The 24,799-nt window shown below is 40.3% G+C and overlaps 1 protein-coding gene across 1 annotated transcript in view; it reads right to left on the bottom strand.

Moving 5' to 3' along the window:
* Positions 1–3,299: 3,299 nt before the first annotated feature.
* Positions 3,300–24,799, bottom strand: part of il17re.S (interleukin 17 receptor E S homeolog) — a 39,786-nt gene continuing 18,286 nt past the window's right edge. Inside the window, exons 3-16 of the mRNA XM_018261437.2 lie at positions 23,174–23,335; positions 21,395–21,504; positions 21,090–21,213; positions 20,338–20,474; positions 19,289–19,351; positions 17,550–17,616; positions 16,929–17,116; positions 15,037–15,084; positions 14,491–14,536; positions 11,116–11,258; positions 9,733–9,795; positions 9,416–9,467; positions 9,068–9,175; positions 3,300–7,119 (exon numbers count right to left, since the gene is read on the bottom strand). Of these exons, the coding sequence (XP_018116926.1) occupies positions 6,485–7,119; positions 9,068–9,175; positions 9,416–9,467; positions 9,733–9,795; positions 11,116–11,258; positions 14,491–14,536; positions 15,037–15,084; positions 16,929–17,116; positions 17,550–17,616; positions 19,289–19,351; positions 20,338–20,474; positions 21,090–21,213; positions 21,395–21,504; positions 23,174–23,335 (1,946 nt within the window). The 3' untranslated portion in view covers positions 3,300–6,484. The remainder of the gene's footprint in view (positions 7,120–9,067; positions 9,176–9,415; positions 9,468–9,732; positions 9,796–11,115; positions 11,259–14,490; positions 14,537–15,036; positions 15,085–16,928; positions 17,117–17,549; positions 17,617–19,288; positions 19,352–20,337; positions 20,475–21,089; positions 21,214–21,394; positions 21,505–23,173; positions 23,336–24,799) is intronic.

Raw genomic sequence — 24,799 nt, 5'->3', positions numbered from 1 at the left:
TAACAACAGAACAATGTCATCACAAAAATCATGACCAAATCCCTTTAACAATTGAAGGTTCATTTAAAAAAACAAAACATATTCCTGTGTACATGGAGGGGCTGAACTTTTTTCAACCCATATTAACTATGTAACTAGGTAACTCAGTCTTAATTCATATAATTAATGGACCCAAGCAAAATACTCCCAGGATATACACTCACTGGAGTATCACATCACTTCTTTATATCCACAAGTTTCGTGTTTAAAGGAGAAGTAAAGTCTAAAATAGAATAATGCTAGAAATGCTGTATTTTTATACTAAATATAAACATGAACTTACTGCACCACAAGCCTAATCAAAAAAATGATTTATGATTTCAAAGTTGGCCACAGGGGATCACCATCTTGTAACTTTGTTATACATCTTTGCAAGACCAAGACTGTGCACATGCTTAGTGAGGTCTAGGCTGCTGATCAGAGGCTAATCTTAGGGATCATCATAAATTATAAAACAGCACAAGTCAAATAATATCTTCCAGAAGCTGATACAACAAGACTGATTAATAATCAGAATATACAGACTGCACTGGGTCCTGTGTTGTCATGTAATCTAATGTGGATTTTATAGTTTTTGTATTGTTTAATACAAACTTTCTCCAACTCTGCAGAACCAGTGGCTGCAGCAAAATAATCCTCCAAATAGAATCCCAGTTCATCCGTGACAATTTTGACACCAGTGTCAGTGGGCGTCTGAATAGTGTTGACGCGCAGCTATTTTGAATCGACGTGCGTCCAAAAATTTTTGATGCCGGGAATTCGCGCCAGGCAAATTTATTCATATATACATAAGTATATAAGTATAAACCCGATTAGACTTCTTTCCATCATTTGTTACTTTGAGAATCCTTTGTCACACGTGTATGAGAACCACGCAGGTGGCATTTATGTTTAGTTCATGAAGCAATATCATAATTATCTGTTATTATAACTCTGAGTGTATATTTATCTGTGTCTTTTTTGATGCCCTGCCAATAATCAGATGCCTAATATCTATAGATCACATAACACTGGGGAGGAACCATTGCATATTAATGGGAACACTGACTTTAATACAGGTCAAGTTTCTTGCTGATGTTCTCTCCCAGCTTCGAGGGCCTAGGGGTATCTGACTGGCAATCTATGGATTATGGCAAATGCCAGCAGAGCTGCTGTAAGATGCCATAGACACTCACTGTTTATTGGGTTGGTAGGGGGCTGTTTGGGCCTATGAGCATTTGAAATGTCAGGGCTATTATTAATTATAATCCAGGCCTGCTGTTTACATGCTTTGTCTCCACTACTTTACCCCAGGGCTGCCATCAGGAGGTCACAGGGTGGGAAACATTTGTCCCTGACCTAGCAGAATTTAGGTTTAAAGGGGGGCCCGGATAATCTGGAAAGTGCAGCAAAGCAGGGCCCACCCTTATGGCAGCCCTGGGGTAAAGTATTGGAGACAAAGCATGTAGATATGCATGTAAGATATGATCTCTTAGTCCATATCCACATGTTTGTATTTCTAAACTGGTGCAGGCCCAGAGCCGGGCCAAGCTGGGCAGGCGCCCTAGGCAGCCTGCCCGGCTGCTGCACCGGCTAGTTGCGCGCTTCTGTGCATGCGCAAAAAGACGCTTCAGCGCATAGACGCGTGAGCGCATATACGCTTCTGCGCATATCGACGCATGCGTTCGCGTACTCGCGGTCGGCAGTGAAGGGACCGGACTAGGGGTAGGAGTAAGTATGTGCCTGGCGCCCCTCCACCTTTGCGCCCTAGGCACGTGCCTACTCTGCCTACCCCTAGTTCCGGCCCTGTGCAGGCCTTTCTTAATCCACATATAAATCCAAGGTCCAGGTTTAGTCCTTTCTCCAGAGAATTGAAAGTTTTCATTCATTTGTCCTTACCTCCCAACTGTCCCGTTTTTAGAGGGACAGTCCCTCTTTTGACAGCTCAACCAGCAGTCCCTCGTTTGTACTGGAAAGTCCCGTCTTTCTCTACATTGAACAGCCAGAAAAAGAAACAAAGTTTCTAACTTAATTGGCTTTTGGCAGCCCAAAATAGCCACAATTTTCAGATAAGATACTTTTGTAACAATTTTCAGATAAGCAAGTAAGTAATTGTAACAATATAAGATAACAGGTCCCTTGGGAGAAGTTAGACTCGCAGCTTAAAGGGCAATTCACCTTCATTAGCAAAACTGTAATAACTGGAAAAAAAACACAGAAATATGTTCAAACTGTCATAATATACCAAATTTTGTGAAATGAACATGGTAATTAGGGGGTGTGGCCACAAAAATGGGCTTGGTCAAAATAAATTTCCATCTATCTATCATCACTCCAACACACTCACTCTCATACTTCTCTCTTACTTTGGTGTAAGAATAGACACCCCTGCCAGTGCACAGTCACTCCAGGCTGGCACATCTTGTTCATTGAGTTTTATTTCCAAATGTTTTTCCTTAACTGGTTACTTTATTTAGAGAGTTGCAACTGTGATATACATATTATATAATAGGTATGAATTCTTCGCAACACAGTCTAAAAATAATGCAATTTGCTGTACACTAGTATCACACTAGCTCTGGTGCAAGTCAATGGATCTGGGACTCTCAGTGGACATCTAGGTGAAGTGGCCTGTAACTTTTAACTAAATTGCTCTGCAGCAGAGATGATCAACAATTGCCCTTCTGGTACCTTGTTTTAGGTTAAAAACGAATTAAGGTTCTAAAGAAACCACCTTCATAGACATCTTCATTAATCCCAAGAAGAACTTCAAGTAGTTGGCAGGGACCCATTGAGTGTGATGACAAGGGTAGCCACCTTTGTGGCCTGTGATCCAGGCAGGGGCCGAGCCATGAAGTCAGTGGGGCAGACCAGTGACATTGGGGCAGAGTGAGAGATACTATGGGGCGGGGCTATGATGTAGTGATGAGCCATTGGCTGATCGCCATGTCAATTAAGGGAGATAAAACCGGGCAGACTGTGTTGACCTGGGCAGCCCAGGTCAAATCCGGACAGGTGGCAACCCGAGTTATGACTTTATGGCAAAATGACCTCATTAAGTCTGTTTTCCAGCCGTTCAAGCCATTTTTGTCCAGCCTTTGCTTAGGGCCCCATTAGCCGATACCAAGTTTAACGATATGGGGAAAATATTAATGTATCAGTCACAGTTCCAAGAATATCTGGGATAGAACATAAGTTTTCACCCCAAGTAAGTAATTCATCTATTTGTTTGCTTAATGATTACAGCTTCAAAGGAAAGTCAATGAGAAAAACAGAAATCATTTTTATGAGAATATTCCTTTATTTTCTTAGGACCAGTTATATATAGTGTATAGTCACACATTAAAATGAGATCGCCAAAGGGGCAGATCTATCAAAAATCTCATGTGATTTTTTTTGCACAATGTAAATTTTTTTTTGTGCACCCAAACTCAATACATTCGAGTAATATTTTCGAAAACTCGAAAGTCTGTAAGCAAACTATATTTGAAAATTTCAAATGGGAAAATTCAGTGTTTATCTGAAAACTCTATCATTTTGAGTTTTTTTGGGTCGTGAACTCGATCATTCGAGTTTTCCCCGCCGTTTTTCATTTTTGCCATAAATTTTGCCATAAACATGCAAACATTCCAAATTTGAGTTTATCCAAGGTAGAAAAACCCTCATACAACTCACAAATTAGATTCTTGATAAATATGCCCCTAAAGGTAGCCATAGACATGCAGATATTACAACGTTTTTGTACGATATTCAGTGCATGTATAGGGGGAAGAAGAGCCGACCGATACAAAATGTTCTAACTTGGACAATCATCAAGTTGACCAGTATCCAAGTCTTTGGGGTGATTGTATATCTATTTGCATATAATATATGGAATTTACATATAATATATGGAATTCCATATATTATATTCAAATAGATATACAATCACCCCAAAGACTTGGATACTGGTCAACTTGATGATTGTCCAAGTTTGATCGGGCACCTTTGATCCTGATCGGGTTTGATTGGGAGCCCTAATATCGGCCAGGGTTTACTGCTGAATCATCAGATGCAGGTAGAATTCTATTGTTTCTATGTGTATATCTGACAATTTAGCTCTAAATGTCTGTAATGAAAATGAACTGCAGGAAAGATTGGCATTGTCTATGGCCACTTTTATAATAGAATCTCTTTGGCACTTGCTCAGCCCCAACACAATCCACAGTTTCAGTAAAGAAAAGATCAACAGCCATTTAGTACACTGATTTATATCTATACCGATATACAGCCTTGAATCCTTAGAACATGTTAAAGGGAAATATACCCCACTTAGAACTTACATTGATTTACTTTAAGAAGAAATACAACTTATTGTGCGTATGTTAAATCCGTGCTCTTCACATGTGTAAATGGCAGCTGCCTTGGGAAGCCATGCTATGGAGACCAGTCAGTGGACAAGCATTATGGCAGTTCCCACCTGTTACTATAATTGCCAAGACAAGAACAAGTGCAAATTAATTGTACCGACATCTATCTACTATTTAAAGGAATCCTAGGGCATCTTTTCCTTTAACAATGGGATAAACTTTGTTATATTAATACATACATAATTCTTTAACTACCTCCCCTTTCCCACCAAGGGGTTTCATACAGATTTCTCACCTTATAATATTATCCAGTTTCTTTTATATGTATGTACATAGTAACACTTTTGGCACATAAGGATCCATCATTCAAACCCAATGATTCCTACAAACTGGCCAGTGCAAGGCAACTCCCAGAATCCCACCAGCAGCCAAACATTGCTTGTATTCCTAATAAAAATATAAGAAACTCAGCAATTGCTGAACTACAGCTCTATGGGGGAAACATTATAACATTTGCAAAGAGAACAAATTTGGGAATAAAAATGTGCATGTTGCAGTGTAATATTCTTCATTAGGATTTTATTGCATTCCAAATCTTCAAAAGTCAACCGCACCTACCATGAGCCCCCCTAAGCTTTCAGGCATTGCCTATATACCTCCCTGCAATATACTTTAGTGTGAATAAAACCCCTTTAAAAAATTCTCCCCCTTAAATGCAGAGAAGCGCAGCAGAGCTCCTGGTCAACATCTTGCAGATCTTGGTGTACTATTTGGGTTTCTTAGCCGTCATAAAGCCTTCCGGCGCATGCACAGTTGGGCCAAGTCAGGAATCGGCTTCATCTGCACATGTTCGCATTGGCGTTTTACACCAATTTTACACTAAAACACATTGCGGGGAGGGAGTGGGGAGGGGGTCAATGCCTGGAAGCTTGGGGGGGCTTATGTTAAGGGGGGGTTGAGTTCTCCTTTAATTGCACATTGCAAACCTTTAACACCAGCTTGAAGGTGGTGTAAACCTTTGGAGCAAACGTAATAACTTTTTCATTAAAGGACAAGGAAAGGCTTCCATTACATTTAGCCTGGTATTATAGTCCCCCTTGCCTCTACCTGATCGCTAACTTTGTTTGTTCCAATTTTTCTCCTGGCTCCTGCAGTCCGCATTCAAATTTAGCATCAATCTCCCTCCATTATGGTGCCACAATACCAAATGCGCATGCGGCAAGTGATCCTGCTCATAATAGAGAGAGTGTTGTCACAAGATGGTTATTTTGCGCATGCGCCTACCACAAATCCTATTAACTGCACTGGGGCGAGGTCTCGGTCATGGACATAGAGCAACGCATTAGGGGTATTTTTTTTCCTATACCCAGCAGTTTTCCGGAAAGCGAAAATTTTCATCTGCTAAATGGCTTCAGGCTAAGTGAATTAGAAGGACTATCAGAGAGGATTGAGGTATGCCCTTCCATGGCCATGGTATTGGATTTGGACTTTGGACCAATATTACATTCCCCCATAAAAGTCTTCTGTACTGGAAGGATTCTGGGAGTTGTAACTCTGAAATAGCTACAGAACAGAGATCCCCATTCAGAGGAAGATATGGGCTCCTGATCAAAAATGGTTTTAACATGGGACTATTCCCGTCCTGTCATTTGCCAAGGTGCACCCATAGAATGCAGAGCGGGCAGTTTTCCTTAGGACTGTTAATATCACATTAAATGTATCAATCAAATCTTTTGGCTTTTAGTATAACTACTACTATTAAGCCAATAACCAAATATGCATGCTGAAGAGGACATGTATCAGATATATTTACCATCAAATCTTGAACTCTTTAAAGACAGACTGACTGGACTGGATATGACCTAAATGGCTAATAAGAAACACCATGAGGCTAAGAAATACCAATGGTGGTTGTAGGACTATCTGTATAAACCAAGGCAACCATACTTGAGAGGGTCATCAAAAAAAGCTTAAGGTAAAGTCAATTTTGGACCACAGGGCAGAGAGAGAAAGAGCTGCCCAAAAAACAGGTGGAAATCAATGTTTGCCGATATCAGAACAGCAGTGATGCTCCATTGGTATTTAAAACTGACTTCTCCTCTCAGCCAGCACACAGGCTAACTGCCATTTCCATGAAGTCTCTGCTTGTAGAGTTCTACATGTCTCTGAAGGCCTTTGCTTTTTTCTGATCTCTCCAGTCTTCTCATAAGATACTTGGCAGCTCCCTTTATAAGGCAGGGAGGGGATAGGCAAGTTCTACCCTGCAGTATACTGACCAGCCTGTATAAGTCCTTAAAGAGGCGGAACCTACTGATCTTTCTCATACTGTGCGGAATATCATGTTTATCACAAAGACCTTCAAAGTAGACAACCGTATAGTCCTGCAGGTTGCCTTTCTCCTCCTCAACATCAAAGTCCTTCATCAAACAGGACATAGCTGCTCCGAACAGGTTGACTGGGTCTGTCCAATCATAACGATTCAGTTTTCTGCTCGTCCACTGATCATACATGCGCCTGCTCTTCTTTGTCCAAACGATGATGACGCTGCCTTTTCTCTGGGCCACCAGATCCCTTTTTTGATAGAACCAAGGTAATGTTCCAAGCTGGCTCACCGTGTTCATATCCCACATGTCTAGAATGACCTCGCAGCCCAGAATGCTTTGCAAGAAGTCAGCAAAAGCACAAATGAGAGTCTTGTACTCAGCAGAATCAGGGGAGTATACCAGCAGCACTGTGCGACTCCAAAGGGGAGCTGTAATGGAAGAACATTCAGAATTAATGGAAAATCTGAAATCCTGATCCCACCACCAAAGTCTGCCTCTTTAATTGAAAGACTTTAATAGGTTTTTTGCTGCCCCCCCCCCCATATGGCAGCCATTCAAGCACAGGATACACAGTAGATAACAGATAAGTACTACTATAGTTTATATAAACAAGCTGCTCTGTAGCCATGGGGGCAGCCATTCAAGCACAGGATACACAGTAGATAACAGATAAGTACTACTATAGTTTATATAAACAAGCTGCTGTGTAGCCATGGGGCAGCCATTCAAGCACAGGATACCACAGTAGATAACAGATAAGTACTACTATAATTTATATAAACAAGCTGCTATGTAGCCATGGGGGCAGCCATTCAAGCACAGGATACACAGTAGATAACAGATAAGTACTACTATAGTTTATATAAACAAGCTGCTGTGTAGCCATGGGGGCAGCCATTCAAGCACAGGATACACAGTAGATAACAGATAAGTACTACTATAGTTTATATAAACAAGCTGCTGTGTAGCCATGGGGGCAGCCATTCAAGCACAGGATACACAGTAGATAACAGATAAGTACTACTATAATTTATATAAACAAGCTGCTATGTAGCCATGGGGGCAGCCATTCAAGCACAGGATACACAGTAGATAACAGATAAGTACTACTATAGTTTATATAAACAAGCTGCTGTGTAGCCATGGGGGCAGCCATTCAAGCACAGGATACACAGTAGATAACAGATAAGTACTACTATAGTTTATGTAAACATGCTGCTGTATAGCCATAGGGGCAGCCATTCAAGCACAGGATACACAGCAGATAACAGATAAGTACTACTATAGTTTATATAAAGAAGCTGCTGTGTAGCCATGGGGGCAGCCATTCAAGCACAGGATACACAGCAGATAACAGATAAGTACTACTATAGTTTATATAAACAAGCTGCTGTGTAGCCATGGGGGCAGCCATTCAAGCACAGGATATACAGCAGATAACAGATAAGTACTACTATAGTTTATATAAACAAGCTGCTGTGTAGCCATGGGGGCAGCCATTCAAGCACAGGATACACAGTAGATAACAGATAAGTACTACTATAGTTTATATAAACAAGCTGCTGTGTAGCCATGGGGGCAGCCATTCAAGCACAGGATATACAGCAGATAACAGATAAGTACTACTATAGTTTATATAAACAAGCTGCTGTGTAGCCATGGGGGCAGCCATTCAAGCACAGGATACACAGTAGATAACAGATAAGTACTACTATAGTTTATATAAACAAGCTGCTGTGTAGCCATGGGGGCAGCCATTCAAGCACAGGATATACAGCAGATAACAGATAAGTACTACTATAGTTTATATAAACAAGCTGCTGGGGCAGCCATTCAAGCAGGAGGAAAAGGACAAAAGCACGGGTTACATAGCACAGAACAGATAAGCCCTGTCCAATACAATGGTGTTTTATTGGTTATCTGCTGTGTATCCTGTGTCTTTTCTCCTGCTTAAATGGCTGCCCCCATGGCTACACAGCAGCTTGTTTATATAAATTATAGTAATGTTTCTGAAGCAAACACACCTGTTTTACCAGTGCAGAGCAGCGCTACATTACATTTTAATTGCTTTGATATACTTTCTGTTTTTGGTGTTACTGTTCCTTTAAAAACATCGGAGTCGGAGGTACCATAAACTGAGGAGTCGTAGTTGAAGCATTTATATACCGACTCAACAGCCCTTCACATATATAGTCAATTTCATAGTAAAAGAGTGGTTATATAATAGAATATATATACAGTTTATATCATATAATAGAACATGCTAAAACTTGAAACTGAGTTATACCATGTGATACAGGTCAGTAAGTGTCTTTTACAATTGACTGGTCGGTGTGAGGTCTTTCACAAAGTTGGTCTACACCCAAAAATCCATACCTGTGAATATTTTCCTAATCTTTTGGTAGATCAGGTACAGGAGAATAACCAGTGCCAAAACCAATAGGAACGATGCCAAGAAAATCAGTCCCAGGTGCTTATGGGAATCTGTAGAATAAAAATAGTTATATACATACTGCTATATACCATTGTTTATTGTTCAACTGTTCCATTGGGAGGAAGGACAAGCTCTCTTTTTATTGTTTTTTTTTTTTGGGTTAGTGCAGTAAACTAGCAGAGCTCAGTCACGAGCACAAATCTGTGAGTGGCTCATAGTATAGGTGAATTGTTTGCAGCAGGATAAAAATATTATTTAACAACGGTCAACAGAAAAGTCAGACTACTCACAATCTGGGCAGATGAGATATCTATGTGAATACAGAACATCAGAGCGCCACACCTGGTAGGGAATAGAGAGATAATTAGCAAAATAAAAAGATAAATATAAAACAGCAGCGAAGTGCAGAACTGATAATGCTCAGCTCCTATGTTTATTAGGCTACATTTTTTGTTAACAGGGGTTGTGCCAAGTGAATAAAAGCCATACAAGGTCCAAGCTTCAAGCTTCTGCCACATTGGAAGAGACAAAGGTTGCCTATCCCTTGATGTAAAATGAAAACAAGTCTTGAAGGTGGAACGATGAGTGGTTAATTCTATGTTATTACCTTATAGCAGATGTCCTTGGCTGGTAGGGAAGAGAAAACTTGCATTTCATTGGCTTCACTTAACTGTTTAAAAAAAGAATATGTAAAGGTTAAATCTCCAGGCTGAACAGTATACGCCGAGTGTGAGAGAAGAGACGTGGGCTGCACCAAATCCACTATTTTAAGATTTGGCTGAATCTTTCACAAAATAATTGGGGATTCATACCGAACCGAATCAGAGCCCTAATTTGCATATATAAATTAGGGAAACAGGGTGGAAAGAGAACCGTGTGCTGTGCACTGGGGTAAACAATTTTTGACTTTCTTGTTTGAGAAGATGAAAAGTGATTTCTGTCTATGAAAGTGATTTTTTTGGATTTGGTTCAGCGAGGCACTTGAATCCGAATCCTGCAGAAAAAGACTGAATCTTGGCCAAATCCCGAAATGAATCCTGGATTTGGTGCATCTCTACCCATAAGAGTCAGACAAATGTTAAATAACAATACCTCACTTATACTGATTTATCAGTTGTCTTCAACCTGTGGCTTATCAGCTCTAGCTCCATGCTCATACTGAACTAGTAGGTTCTCTATTCCTACCTGCAAATAGCAGGTCCCAGACTTTCCAAAGTTTCTACTAAGCAGCAAAATCGAGCTACCAAGTTCCCCGTGAGCCCTGGGCTCACCAACTGGGAATAAGTCTATTTAGCTCCCAGTAATATAATACTTGCCTTCAGCCATTTGGGATAAATTTCTATTTTGGTTATTGTATTATTAATTCATTTTTAACCCAGACCTTGAAGTTCATTGAATTGAACATTAGGAAACACTGACCTGCAGTTTGGAATAATGACAGTATACTCTGGCCAACATAGTTAATTAGCTACGTATAGTTATTTTTAGAAGATAAAGTCCATCACATTCAATATTCTATCTGCCCCAGGAGAAGATGGAACAACCCCACTTGTGGTTTCTGGTTAACAGTCTTGGATCAGTTTCAAATAAGTTACAAGAATCCTCTACTTATGAGCAATGTTAAAATCTGTGATCCAGTTGTTCCTTTGGAGAAAAGGAATTTTGACCTATTTGGAGGCAAGATAAGCCCTTGAGCAGCCCATGTTTCTACAAAGCAGCAAAATGGAGCTACCTGCTTACATTACTGGATGTAGGTTCCCCATGAGATGGCTGTCCAGTGACTCAAGAGAAAAAAAATCATCCAGAACTGAATATGGGTCTTTGCAATAGATCTGGCTCTATGAGTCCCCATGTGAACTCTACAATTAAGCCTTTCTAGAGATGAAGCGACCCATCACTGAGAGATACCCTTATCTATCTATCTATCTATCTATCTATCTATCTATCTATCTATAATTATATATATATATATATAAGTCAAAGGACTCACCGGAATGGTGGTTTGAGGATCACATTTGATTGTGTTGTTGTTTCCCCTGCACTCCGCAATACTGACGCTTGCAGGAACGCTTGAGACAATGGTCAGATGGACCTGAGAAAGCCCCATATCCACTTTCACATTCCAGTCACGGTCTGTAAGTAAACAGACAATTCATGCTTCAGAACATATATCTATGGAACTTTAAAAAAAAAAAAAGTTATAGCCCTCTCCATATTTCCTAGGACATGTTGGCCTGTCTACTTTCTTACAGTTACAGTTACAGTCATGTGATTCTAGCTCAAGATTACCCAAAATGAGTCAGTGGTCTGAAATTTTCTTAATTCTTAATTGTTTCTTGGAAATCAATGGGTTGGAAATCAAGATTTTGGAGGAAGCTGACACTTAGAAAACACGGCAAATAGTGCGGTTTCTAGGGTTGCCACCTATCCGGTTTTGACCCAGAGAGCCCAGTATTTTTAAAACTGCCTGCCCGGTTTTTCAAATTAGGAAAACTGGGCAGGATTTTCTGCCATGGATTAGTATGAAGGAATCTGTGCATAATGCTCATCTATGTACAGACCTTTCTTTTAGGAGAAAGTTTTAATATAAAAAAGCCAGAATTAAGGAGGCTGAGGTTTGTACAACCACAGATATAATGAGGTGGTAGGGATGTGGGAGCATTGCAACGGATCTGAGCCCTGGGCTCACCAACTAAGAATAAGGCTGTTTAGTTCCCAGAAATATAACATTTGCCTTCAGGCATTTGGGATAAATTTCTGTTTTGGTTATTGTATTAATAATTAATTTTTAAACCAGACCTCGAACTTCATTGAATGCCTGGTATGTGGTTAGTGGGTTAGTTAGTAGAAAACATTAGGAAACTCTGACCTGCAGTTTGGAGTAATGACAGTATACTCTGGCCAACATAGTTACTTAGTTATGTATAATTATTTTTAAAAGATAAAGTCCATCATGTTCAACATTTTATCTGCCCCAGGAGAAGGTGGAAGAACCCCCCTTGTGGTTTTTGGTTAACAGGCTTGGGTCAGTTTAAAATATGTCACAAGAATCCTGTACTTATTAGCACTGTGATCCAGTTGTTCCTTTGGAGAAAAGAAAGGAAGTTTGGCCTATTTGGAGACAAAGTGAGCCCCTGAGCAGCCCATGTAAATACCAGATTATCAAAACCAGGCATGGTGCAACACGAATAACTACCTTCTTAGTGATGGGCGAATTTATTCGCCAGGCGCGAATTCGCAGCGAATTTGTGCGATTCGCCGCCAGCGAATAAATTCGCCGCCAGCGAATAAATTCGCAAAACGCCCGCGAAAATTAGCGGGAAAATTTTTTTTCCCGAAAAACAGACGCCGGCGTCAAAAACCTTCAAAACAGCAAATAAAACTTTTATTTTGCCCTACACATGTGTCCACTGAATAGTTAAGGTGCCATGAGTTAGGAAATGTAGGGGGGAAGGAGGGGAGCCCCAAAAAATTTTTCGATCTTTTTCAGCCTATCACCCATAAAAAATGAAAAAACAAAAGCGTTTTTTGGGACTTAGAAACATTTTTAACTTTTTTTGAAGCAATCCCTATCTACTCTATTGCACTTCGCCTGGTCTGAGGTGGCGAAAGAAGTCTGGCGTAAAAGGTAGCGTTCAGAATAATTGACGCATCAGTGAATTTGCGTAGTCAAGTCTGTTGCGCAAATTCGCCAGGCGTAAGGGTGCGAAGTAACACTAGCGAATTTACGCCAGCATCCGTTAGTGAATCGGCGAATAAATGAAAATGCGCTACGCTGTCGCATTTGCGCTAGGGTTAGGCGCTTCGCCGTTTAGTGAATTTGCCCCTCAATGTTTACCTGGTGCTTCAAACAATTCAAAATATTTTCAGCCCAAACTTCCCCAAAAAGGTTCAACAAATGGTCAAGACTCACTCTACAGATATATAACAATACCATTCGGTTATGGCCTAAAGCTTCCACCAATTGTCCATCACAAATCTCACGCAACTAACCTTCAAGCTGGACTTTCAAAGGTATCAAACAGACATTTTCTACAAATACCCTTCAAGCTAACTTTTATTCTAGACCCCAAACCATTGCTCTGGGTCAGGCCCACAGTTTGTGAGCCATATAATTAAAGGAGAACTAAAGCCTAACAACAGAAGTAGGCTAGAAATGTTGTACATTATGTTTTGTGCTTCTGTACCAGCCCAAGGCAACCACAGCCCTTTAGCAGTAAAGATCTGTGTCTCCAAAGATGCCCCAGTAGCTCCCCATCTTCTTTTCTGCTGATTCACTGCACATGCTCTGTGCTGCTGTCACTTACTGAGCTTAGGGACCCACTCACAATATACAGTACACATAGAATAGAAATGTCACAATATAAGGCTGATTAGTAATTAATACAGATAATTACTACATGGCAGCACAGAAACCAGTGCAATTAGCATCAGAATTTAATAATCAGCCCTGTTGCATCAGCTTATATTACAGGGGAAGCTCATTTTCTGCTGGATAATTAGTGACGAGCCCTAAAGCTGGCCATAGATGCAAAGATCCGATCGTACGAATCAACGTACGATCGGACTTTCCCATCTCCCGACCCTCCACTAACCATTCAGATCAAAGTCTTTACCATTCTGATCAAATAAGAACAGATCAGCAATGTTCTGCCCCTGACAGCAATCGTACGATACTTATGTCTGACAACACTAGTGACAGTCTCCCTCTGAAAATCGTACGATCGGCAATACACGCAGAGATATTATCGGCAGGCGACATAAATTTTCTAACCTGTCCGATCGACCAAACGACCGATCTACGACGGACGAAAAATGACGGGACTCTCCACACATGGTCCGAAAATCGTACGAATAAACGATTTGTACGATCGGATCTTTACGATCGTACAAATCAGCTTTAGCTTAGCTTCTCAACAGCTGTCACAGACACTTTCCAAGATGGTGACCCCCTGTGACAAGTTTGAAGTCCTGGATCATTGCTGCTATTGTCAAGCTGAAACTTTAGGCTGGTGAAATAAGATCAGTATATAAAACATGGCATTTTTAGCCATATTCATTTTTAGAGTTTAGTTCTCCTTTAAGGTTTCGCTTTAGGCGATGCTGCCCTCTTAAGGGGGATCTTAAAATCTACAATTGACTGTTTAATGGGCTGCCTATTGATTTTGAAAGACAGAAGCCGCCATGAAACCCTTTGCCGTTTTTCTACTGGCATATAAAAGAACCTGCTGTGCTTTATCAGCTTGACACATTATAACTGATAATATTACACATCCACTTAACAGGCATTAGGATCCATTCCATTAGCAGGCTAAAGAGTGATTAGATGTTATCTTTATAATTATCATACATTGTGGTATTTTACCTGCAGCTTCAGGGCATCTTATGTGGCTTCGCCTATTAACGGTAAACTGAGAAAAAGAACAAGAAAACAATGTTAATCATGGATTCTGTGCCAAGGTATTCAATGATAAATAAATATTTAAAACCCAATGGAAAGTTGCTTGGGGCACTATTGCAATTTACATTAGTTATTTTTCATTTTCAAAGCTATTCAGCTGTTTATCAGCTCTTGGGAAAGCAGCGCCACCTGCTGGTTTCGTTTCTCTGACTGTACAGTGAATGATTTACATCCAGAAGGAAAACTGTTCTGAGGTTTCTCTACTCAGGAAAGAGATCAGAAGTCTCAGATGACCTTTCCCATATAAAGGTGGCCATGTAAATGCACAGATGTGGCCGCGGGATTTTTTAACCTACCCGATTAAGATCTGGCTGACTTTTGGCCAGATATTGATCGGGGAAGCCCGTCGGCAGCTTTTATCGGCCCGTGTATGGGGGGCCTTAAGGAATGAATTAAAGTGATCTCTGTCCCACAGCTTTTGGGTCCATATAGTACAAAAAGATTCCATACCTTAAAACACAGATGGGGGTCTTTGTCCACACTGTCAACTTCATAAACCTATAAAGAAATATGCAACAATTCTCAGATCATACAAGTTAATCAACATTTTGAGATAAACTGGCTCTTGATGTTGTTGCTGCATTAGTAATTTTACAAAAACAAGGAAAGGCTAATTTACGAGGGGTGGTGTCCCCATTGAATTATTAAAGTACAGCCGGTGCTCCTTTAAATAAGCTGGTACTCCTGAGGCAGAGGCACCCCCAGTTTAGGTTTCATTAGAGTAACATTTTCTGATTCTACTTTACTGTACATGTGCAAGAGCAGTAGGGACTCCTGGGAAAGGTAGTTAAAATGGTGCAGTTTTTTCCCTAAAGGAGCACCAGTCTTAAATTTACTGGGGTACCCGGGTACCTAACATGTTGCATCCAGCTTTAGAGCGCATGTAAAGGCAAAACAATGAAATCCCATTTTTACTTTCTTTAATGAAAAGAAAATCTATCTCCAATATACTTTAATTAAAAAATGTGTACCGTTTTTATAAGAAACCTGACTGTATGCAGTGAAATTCTCCCTTCATTTACTGCTGTGGATAGGAATTGTCAGACAGTCCCTAACTGCTCTGCAGGGAAACAATCATACTTATGAACAGCAGGGGGAGCCTCTGCCTTACTTCCCAGCTGTGCAGAACTCAAGCAGCTTTGTTTGTTTCCCTGTAGAGCAGTCAGCGACTGTGTAGAGATTTGTATTGGATTTTATTTTTGCCTTTACATCCCCTTTACTGTTTCCAACTCCAGCTGCAGGGACAAAGATCATGGAGCCAGATTTAAACAGATAAACTGGGGCTCTATTTGGAGGATTCTTTTGCTGCAGCCACTGGTTCTGCAGAGTTGGAGAAAGTTTGTAACAAACAATACAAAAACTATAAAATCCACATTAGATTACATGACAACACAGGACCCAGTGCAGTCTGTATATTCTGATTATTAATCAGTCTTGCTGTATCGGCTTCTGGCAGAAATTATTTGACTTGTGCTGTTTTGATAATTTATGATGATCCCTAAGCAGCCCAGACCACACTGAGCATGTGCACAGTCTTGGTCTTGCAAAGATGTTTATCAAAGTTACAAGATGGTGACCCCCTGTGGCCAACTTTGAAAGCATAAATCATTTGTTTGATTAGGCTTGTGGTGCAGTAACTTCATGTTTATGTTTAGTATACAAAATACAGCATTTCTAGCCTTATTCTATTTTAGACTTTACTTCTCCTTTAAGGCTGTGAGCCCAGAAATGCTCTTTTACTGACAATATGAAATTGTTATGGTCACATTTGTGTACAGTGTATAACTACAACAGCTGCTTGGGGCCCCAGGTCTATAAAGGGGCCCCGTGGAGTTCTCAATAATGTGCAGCTTTAATATATGTTTACGAAAGAGGTCCCCGTTACTATGGTTTGTTACTTTCATGGTTAAGCTGCCATGTTTCATACAGGGCTGTATTTTCTATATGGGCACATGCAGCAGCATCAGGGGACTGGGTGTCTATAAAGAGATGAACATTCTGCATTTTTAAAAAAATTCCCCAAATACAAATGCAGCAGTGAGTAGGGGGTACCCCAATGATACCCACAGGCACTCAAATTGTATAGTGCACATGTGACAATCGGGTAGGAGAGAGGGGCACATCAATTGTGGGTGCAGTTCTAACATGTTGTTGTGACATCCACCATTTGCATCACTGCTGAATTTTGAGCCCTTGTCAAGATTAATTTGGTCGGTTCCAATTAGTTATAGTGATTGATAAACCAGTTATGAGGTGTCTGACTCACAGAGCTTACAATCAAACTCGGGCATGTTCTGTTTTACACTTGTCTTGCGATAAAAAGTGTTTTTTTTCCCTCTTACCCAGACATAAAATTGGTTATCCTCAAGCAGTTCGGTTGTAGTGATGTTAACACCGGGGATAACGTTGCAGGTGCCGTTTTGCTTCTGGCAGAGGGAGACGGAAGGTTCCAGCATGCAGAGGGATTTGAACGTCATCAGCATTCGATTGTTGGAGTGTGACCATGTTATGTTCCAGAAATGAGGCCCATCTGCAAGGAAGGCATGCAAGATCTTCTGTTAAAGGGGAACTAGCATAAAAAAAGGACTGAATTTGTAGTTGTTTTGGTTTCCTTCCTGTTTATCTCAAAGCAGCAGTTCTGTCCTGCTTTATGGCATGAAGATTTTAGATATCTTTATGTTCAGGCATTTTTGGTGCTGCACTTGTTCTAACTCTTGCAATAATGTAGCACAGGTCAGTTCTTTTCCATGTCTGTTTCCAAGCTGGCATCTGCTACAATGTTTCATGAGTCAGACCCAGTAGTGCAGAGCATATAAACAGTCAGTTTCAGTAGCAGTGACTTTACAAGCAAGACAGTAACTGTTAAGTATAATAGCAACATTAATTACAACCCTGGCTGCAGTCCATTGACTCAGTCCTTACACTGGCAGGCAATGAGGGGTATGAGAAGGGGCATCACTTACAGGCATCCTCGTGGCTTTCAAAAGGGCAAATCTGATTCCTGGGGCTGTCCTGATAATCATAATATGCCTGAAAGGGAAAAAAAAACAGAAACTTAAAGGGGCGGTTCACTTTTAAGTTAATTCTTAGTATGTGATAGCATGACCAATTCTAAGCAACTTTTCAATTGGTCTTCATTATTTATTTTTTATCGTTTTTTTAATGATTTTCCTTCTTCACCTCGGCTCGTAGCGCTTAGAGACAAAGCACTATGGGCACAATGGACCCCGGAATTCAATTGTTTGGAATTTAATTAAAAGCTTATGGCTCGTGGCACATGATGGGGTTTTTTAACGGTATAGATGCACCATACATGTTCTCCTCAGTACCAATTTTATTTTATTTATTGCATAATGTAGTGTATGGGGGGGCATGTATGAGAACAACCACGCCGTGGCCACACAGGGCTACATTGACGGAAATTCGAGAATTATAGAAAGTATAGAAAGTAAACGTGGCCCTCAAGTCTGGCACAAACCCAGCAGCACAATTTCCAATTCCATTCTGTGCCACTGATTATCCCACCGGGCTGGCAGCTTATAAAAATTCTCAACTGTGCCATAATGTGCCAAAGAACCAGCCTGTGTGCCAGAAGTAATATACTGAACATACAGCAGATATAGGTATATATAGGTATGATTTCATGAAAAGTCTCTGTCAGGCATGCATCGGCCTCTACTTGCAGTACTTTATAGTGGCCACTAGATGCCATACATACTGCATGTTATTCCATCAATTCATGCTACAGTTGCACAAGGTATTGTCATAAGAAACATTGTGTATATAACTGTATTGTGCAGCACATTAAAGGGCATGAAAAGGCAAAAAAAAAAAAATCCAGTTTTTATTTTCTTTAATGAAAAAGAAACAATCTCCAATATACTTTAATTAAAAAATGTGTACCGTTTTTATAAGAAACCCGACTGTATGCAGTGAAATTCTCCCTTCATTTACTGCTGTGGATAGGAATTGTCAGACGGTCCCTAACTGCTCTGCAGGGAAACAATCATACTTATGAACAGCAGGGGGAGCCCCCATCTTACTTCCCAGCCATGCAGAACTCAAGCAGCTTTGTTTGTTTCCCTGTAGAGCAGTCAGCAATTGTGTAGAGATTTCTATTGGATTTTATTTTTGCCTTTCCATCCCCTTTACTGTTTCCAACTCCAGCTGCAGGGACAAAGATCATGGAGCCAGATTTAAACAGATAAACTGGGATTCTATTTGGAGGATTATTTTGCTGTAGCCACTGGTTCTGCAGAGTTGGAGAAAGTTTGTATTAAACAATACAAAAACTATAAAATCCACATTAGATTACATGACAACACAGGACCCAGTGCAGTCTGTATATTCTGATTATTAATCAGTCTTGCTGTATCGGCTTCTGGCAGATATTATTTGACTTGTGCTGTTTTGATAATTTATGACGATCCCTAAGCAGCCCAGACCACACTGAGCATGTGCACAGTCTTGGTCTTGCAAAGATGTTTAACAAAGTTACAAGATGGTGATCCCCTGTGTTTAACTTTGAAAGCATAAATCACTTGTTTGATTAGGCTTGTGGTGCAGTAAGTTCATGTTTATGTTTAGTATACAAAATACAGCATTTCTAGCCTTATTCTATGTCAGACTTTACTTCCCCTTGAATTATTACTAATTACCGATTGGTTATTAGGGTTTAATGTACAGAAAGGACATTACTCACCTCAACGCACAGGCAGGGCAGTAAGTAATGATACTTCAGGATGGCTTTCTTGGTTACGTTAAACTGGAAGGCAGAGAGAGGAGCATAGTGAGCCGGATGCATTAAAGACACCAAGTGGGTGTGACCAAGGAACTCTGGGGGTGTGGTCTAATTATTCTCAGGAATGCTCAGTTGCATGTGGTTGATAACAAACTATTAAGGTCCAGCATTATTTAAAATGGGCTTGAAGTTCAGCCCTATTATATTCCCATGTACTGAGCCAAACTCTGCAGGAAAAGTCTTATGTGTATATATATATATATATATATATATATATATATATATATATATATATATATATATATATATATATATATATATATATATATATGTTTTTTGTGGTCACACCCTCATTGCACCCCCGCCTAATGATTTTAAAAACTAGTGGTGAGCACAACTTTCCCCTGTTTGTTATAGTTCTACAAGAGCAGTGACCAGCTCCATGTTGTAGCTCCCACCCTTCCCAGCTATAGTCAGGTGATCCCACTGGTGTCTAATAAAAGGGCAGCCAAGTTTGGGAGTTTTACTTTGAAAGCAGCTAGTAAGTTGCAGGTAAAACGTATTCGTCCCTTTTATAAAATGTATAATTAAACCATAGAATTCTTAATGAATCAGATGAAAATTGAGCATAGGACTGGCCAGATATGGGATGACTTTGACGTAGTTGGCCAGCTTAAATATATTGCAATATATGGACAAACAATCCCTGTTTTGTTTAAAGGGTAAGGCATTTTTCAGTAGCAGTATGCACAAAATGTCGCTGTCTTAAATATATTGATAATGGGTTGAGTGCAGAGGAATCTTGTATTTGTCTATATGTTTTTTGTGGTCACACCCTCATTGCACCCCCGCCTAATGATTTTAAAAACTAGTGGTGAGCACAACTTTCCCCTGTTTGTTATATATATATATATATATATATATATATATATATATATATATATATATATATATATATATATATATATATATACTGGCCCTTTAAGAAAGAGTGAAGCTGTGATGCTCACCGTGGGGGTTTCATTTTCTGGCAGGGAGTTGCAGATAAATCTTTTGTAGCACAGACGTGCAACTGCAGTGGGTCCCTTGGATAAAGAGACTGCAATTTCCCGTTGTTGTGGTGAGTGCGTATAGTTGAAGTCGGGTTCTGCATGGAGACAGACAAGAAACAGTCACTAAACAGTTAGATCCCATCAGAGGTGTAACTAGATAACACTGGGCCCCACAGCAAATTATTTTTCAAAATATCTAGGGGTTGACTTGTTTTAACAATATTTATTGAAACTGTATATGAATTAGCCTATGATTAAGGACTAGTTGAGTCCAAAACACATCAGGCAACGATACATCTACAATGGTTTTATGTAATCTTTTCTAATAGCAAAACAAAAAACGAGAAACAATTTTTTATCGGAGGTGCAGTCTACATCATTTTGATTAGGAATTAGAGCCTCATGGGCCCCCCTATACCTCCTGGGCCCGTCTGCAGCCGCAGGGTCTGCTTCCTCAGTATTTACACCCCTGGATCTCATGATGCTCCCAGATACTCACTGTAGCTTTAACCATCCCATTTGCAGCACATACACACTTTACTGAAAGAATATGTAAGTCATTGTGAGAACTGGAGTCACTGGAGAGCTGGCTTCTGCTACATTGTTTCAAGAGTCAGAACCGACAGTGCAGGGATTAGAAATGGGCAAACAGATACTGCTTTCAGTAGCAATTCGATTTATAGAGGGAGATAGAGAAGCAAGGAGCTTACTAGCATTATTGTCGCGCAGGTAGTGCGTCTTGCTGATCCTTGAACCACAATCAGGAACTGTCGACAGCGACACAGACACATCCTGGCCGGGAGTTACAGTCAGACAATCGTATTTGATCAACCACTAAGGAGAAGAAACAGCAGCAATGTCAGAATGTTAATGTTAATATAACACCAGCATAGGGGTAGGAACTCCAAGGCAGGGGTGATGACCCCTGGTGGGCTCCAAATATCCCAGTCCAACACTGTTGAAACACAAGCAAATGCCCCTGTGGGACGTCAATCTAATAATATTTGTCACTCACCAGGTTTCCATCAGGGGCCTCTCTGCTTCTTCGGAGTATCTGGAAGGACTTGTACTTGTTATTGCTTATCTGCAGAGTTTCTATATGAAACCCTCGAAGTCGGGGAAACCCTGCAAATGAGATGGGAATTAGAGTATTAGAGTGTTTGGAACTTATTCTTTACAATAATTACTTTTTGTTTCAAGATCAATTTCATATTCAAATTAGAGGCACAACGATGGGGTCCAATGTGGCCCCATCATATGCCAATATCTATATGAATCAATTTGATGAAAAATATATTTATACCAACAAACAGTATCCTGAACACTGTCTTCGGTACATGGATGACGTGTTCATGATATGGGTGGGACCCCGGCGGTCCTTAGATTTTTTTGAATCCATCAATTCATGTTTTGCACATATTAAATTTATAACACGTCAGTGAGACTGAAATTTCGTATTTGGACACTAGGGTGGGCCATTTTATACAGATGGGACATGGGGTACAACAGCTGAAGTTCCACGTGGTGGATCATGTACCCCAATTACGACGAGGGGTGATAAAGCTAAGAGGCTATTGAAAAAGGAAGCCTTTTGGATCCGCCGCCTGGAAACCCTTGTGCCAAATGTCCTTAACAGAGAGTATGATTTACATACGATCTTTTAAAAATTTAAATTATTTATCTATTGGGTTTTTATTCTTATTGTAAATATTGTGTTATTACAGGTAACTGATCTCTGCGCATTATATAGAGGAAAGGCTTTCTTTTCAAGTCACTCATTTCCGAAATGGATACAAATATTCTTTATATATGTTACCATTAATTGTTACAGTGTTGCCACTCATTCAATAGATGGCGCTGTTTTATATGTTTAAAAGGAAATCTATGTGACCAGGTGTGTTAGCTTGAAAAAAAGCCGTAAACGTTGCTGTAAACTGGTCTGTGCCATGTTCAAATAAAGGCCTTTTTATTCATTAACAAGGTGCTGTTCTTCTCTACGTTTGATACTCTATAGTGCTGGGTGGCCACTACTGAACATAAACTGGAGGAATTGAGGAGTTGTGTGCTGATATCAAATTACGAATTGTAGCACATCTTGCTCTTTATCCATTTCTGATAAATTGTAACGCTGTCAATTTTGGATTCATCTTTTTCATCATCAACACATAGTGGTGCACTGTAAAACTGCCAAGGAACAGGGAGTACAATCAAGTTCCCTGGACTACAATGAGTCTATACCAGGCCAGTACAGTAGGGGGTACATTATCCCTTATAATACATGAGTGATACTCAGAGTTCCCTCTATAACTCAGCCTGCAGCCTTGTGCCTTTATATGGTCACAGAACCCCTCAGTGACTTCTGATATCCTTATCATTTACAGTAGGGGGTACATTATCCCTTATAATACATGAGTGATACTCACAGTTCCCTGTATAACTCAGCCTGTAGCCTTGTGTCTTTATATGGTCACAGAACAACCCCTCAGTGACTTCTAATATCCTTATCATTTACAGTAGGGGGTACATTATCCCTTATAATACATGAGTGATACTCAGAGTTCCCTGTATAACTCAGCCTTTTGCCTTTATATGGGTACATATGGACACATATACCAGCAGGGGACCCATTATTCTCTATATAAATGTGTTTTGGTTCAATTCTAAGATTTTCCTTTTCATTTCATAATTTAAGACATTCCCCAAAACACAGAACAATGCCATCATTCCTTTATTTGCATCCATGTGAATATATCTCCCAGATGTCTGTGTGAATAAAGGAGAAGAATTGGGTTACCTGTAGAATTCACAGAGATGACGACCCGGATACAGTTCTTGCAGCCTTGATTTGTCTTGAATGGGTGGCACAGTTCCACAGTGGAAAGGGAAAGGGCATGGGAGGGCAGATTTATTGGGCAGGTCTGATTTGGGTTTGAGGTCTGCGGGAACAGAATTTTGCCTGCAGGAGAGAAGAAAGATGTAACATGGGTCATGACAAATGGACCTTAAATGAGTAGTCTAAAGGGCCATTAAAACAAAACATAAGTGTTATACTAACAATATCCCACTCTGTATTTTCATATTGAAATGACACTTACATGCTATTCGGCACATATCCTTTCTTTCAAAAATAAATGTACAGGTATGGGACCTGTTATCCAGAATGCTCAGGACCTGTTATCCAGAATGCTCAGGACATAATGGATCCGTAATTTGAATCTTCAGAAATATTAACTAAACCCAATAGGCTGGTTTTGCTTCCAATAAGGATTAATTATATCTTAGCTGGGATCAAGTACAAGCTACTGTTTTATTATAACAGAGTCATTTTAAAATGTTTTGATTATTTGGAGCTTTCTGGATAATGGGTTTCCAGATAACGGATCCCATACCTGTATTCTGAAGGAGCAAACAGATAATAAATAATGCACCATTCATCAATGGTGAATTGTGGGTAATTAAAAACATGGTGACTGCGTTAGAAGCCCTTAAAGGGCACCTGTTGGCAAAAAGCATTTTCCTCAACCAAAGGTGCCGGCTACTCCCGTTGAGGGTAACAATAGTTTTTTTAGTTTTTTTTATTAAATTCCCGCTGCCAGTGCTAGGCCACAAGCACCAGAAGGGAACTCCCGGTACAAATGTCCATGTTGGGGCACACGCATACACATAATGAGCGAATGCGGTGACTTGCTTGTTATGCACATGCATCAGAAGTGCATTATGCGCATGTGCTATGGATAACATAGCTAATCACTCCCAGTGCAGGTGACCTAGCGCTGGTGGGGGTCAATTAAAAAAAAAGAAAAACTAAAAAGAAAAACTACTGTTACCCCCAACTGGAGTATGGGCTCTATTAGCCCACAACTTTGGTTGGGAATTTTTGACCAACAGGTGCCCTTTAAGGTAAGAAACACACAAGCAGATTCGGGTAGATTCGTCACCCGTCGACAAATCTCCTCTTCTTAGGGGCGACAAATCTCCCCGAACTGCTTTCCCACTGGCTAGAATCTAAATTGCCGGAGGGATGCACTCGGAGCGCTTTGTTTTTCAGAAGTCGCTTCAAGTTTCCTCATAAGGCGACTTCAGAAAATGAAACGCTCCGAGTGCATCCGAGTGTCTGCTCTTTGTAGTAGGAAGTTTGACAGCTCTATGTCTTACTATAAACATACCAGGTGATAGTTCGTTTTCCGAAGTCGCCCAAAGTTTCCTCATGAGGCGACTTCGGGCGACTTCAGAAAACTAAGTGCTCCGAGTGCCATAAAGCCGGCGATTTTCATTCTAGCCGGCGGGAAGGCAGGGGAATGCAGTTCAGGGAGATTAGTCGCCCCAAAGAATTTATTGAGCGACTAATCTCCCCAAATCTAAGTGTGTGTCTCTGCCGTAAGTCTGCTCTCTGTAGGAGGAAGTTTGACAGCTCTATGTC

The sequence above is a fragment of the Xenopus laevis genome, chromosome 4S, assembly GCF_017654675.1.
Source record: "Xenopus laevis strain J_2021 chromosome 4S, Xenopus_laevis_v10.1, whole genome shotgun sequence".
NCBI classification, from domain to species: Eukaryota; Metazoa; Chordata; class Amphibia; order Anura; family Pipidae; genus Xenopus; species Xenopus laevis.
This window is presented reverse-complemented; position numbering and strand designations above follow the sequence as displayed.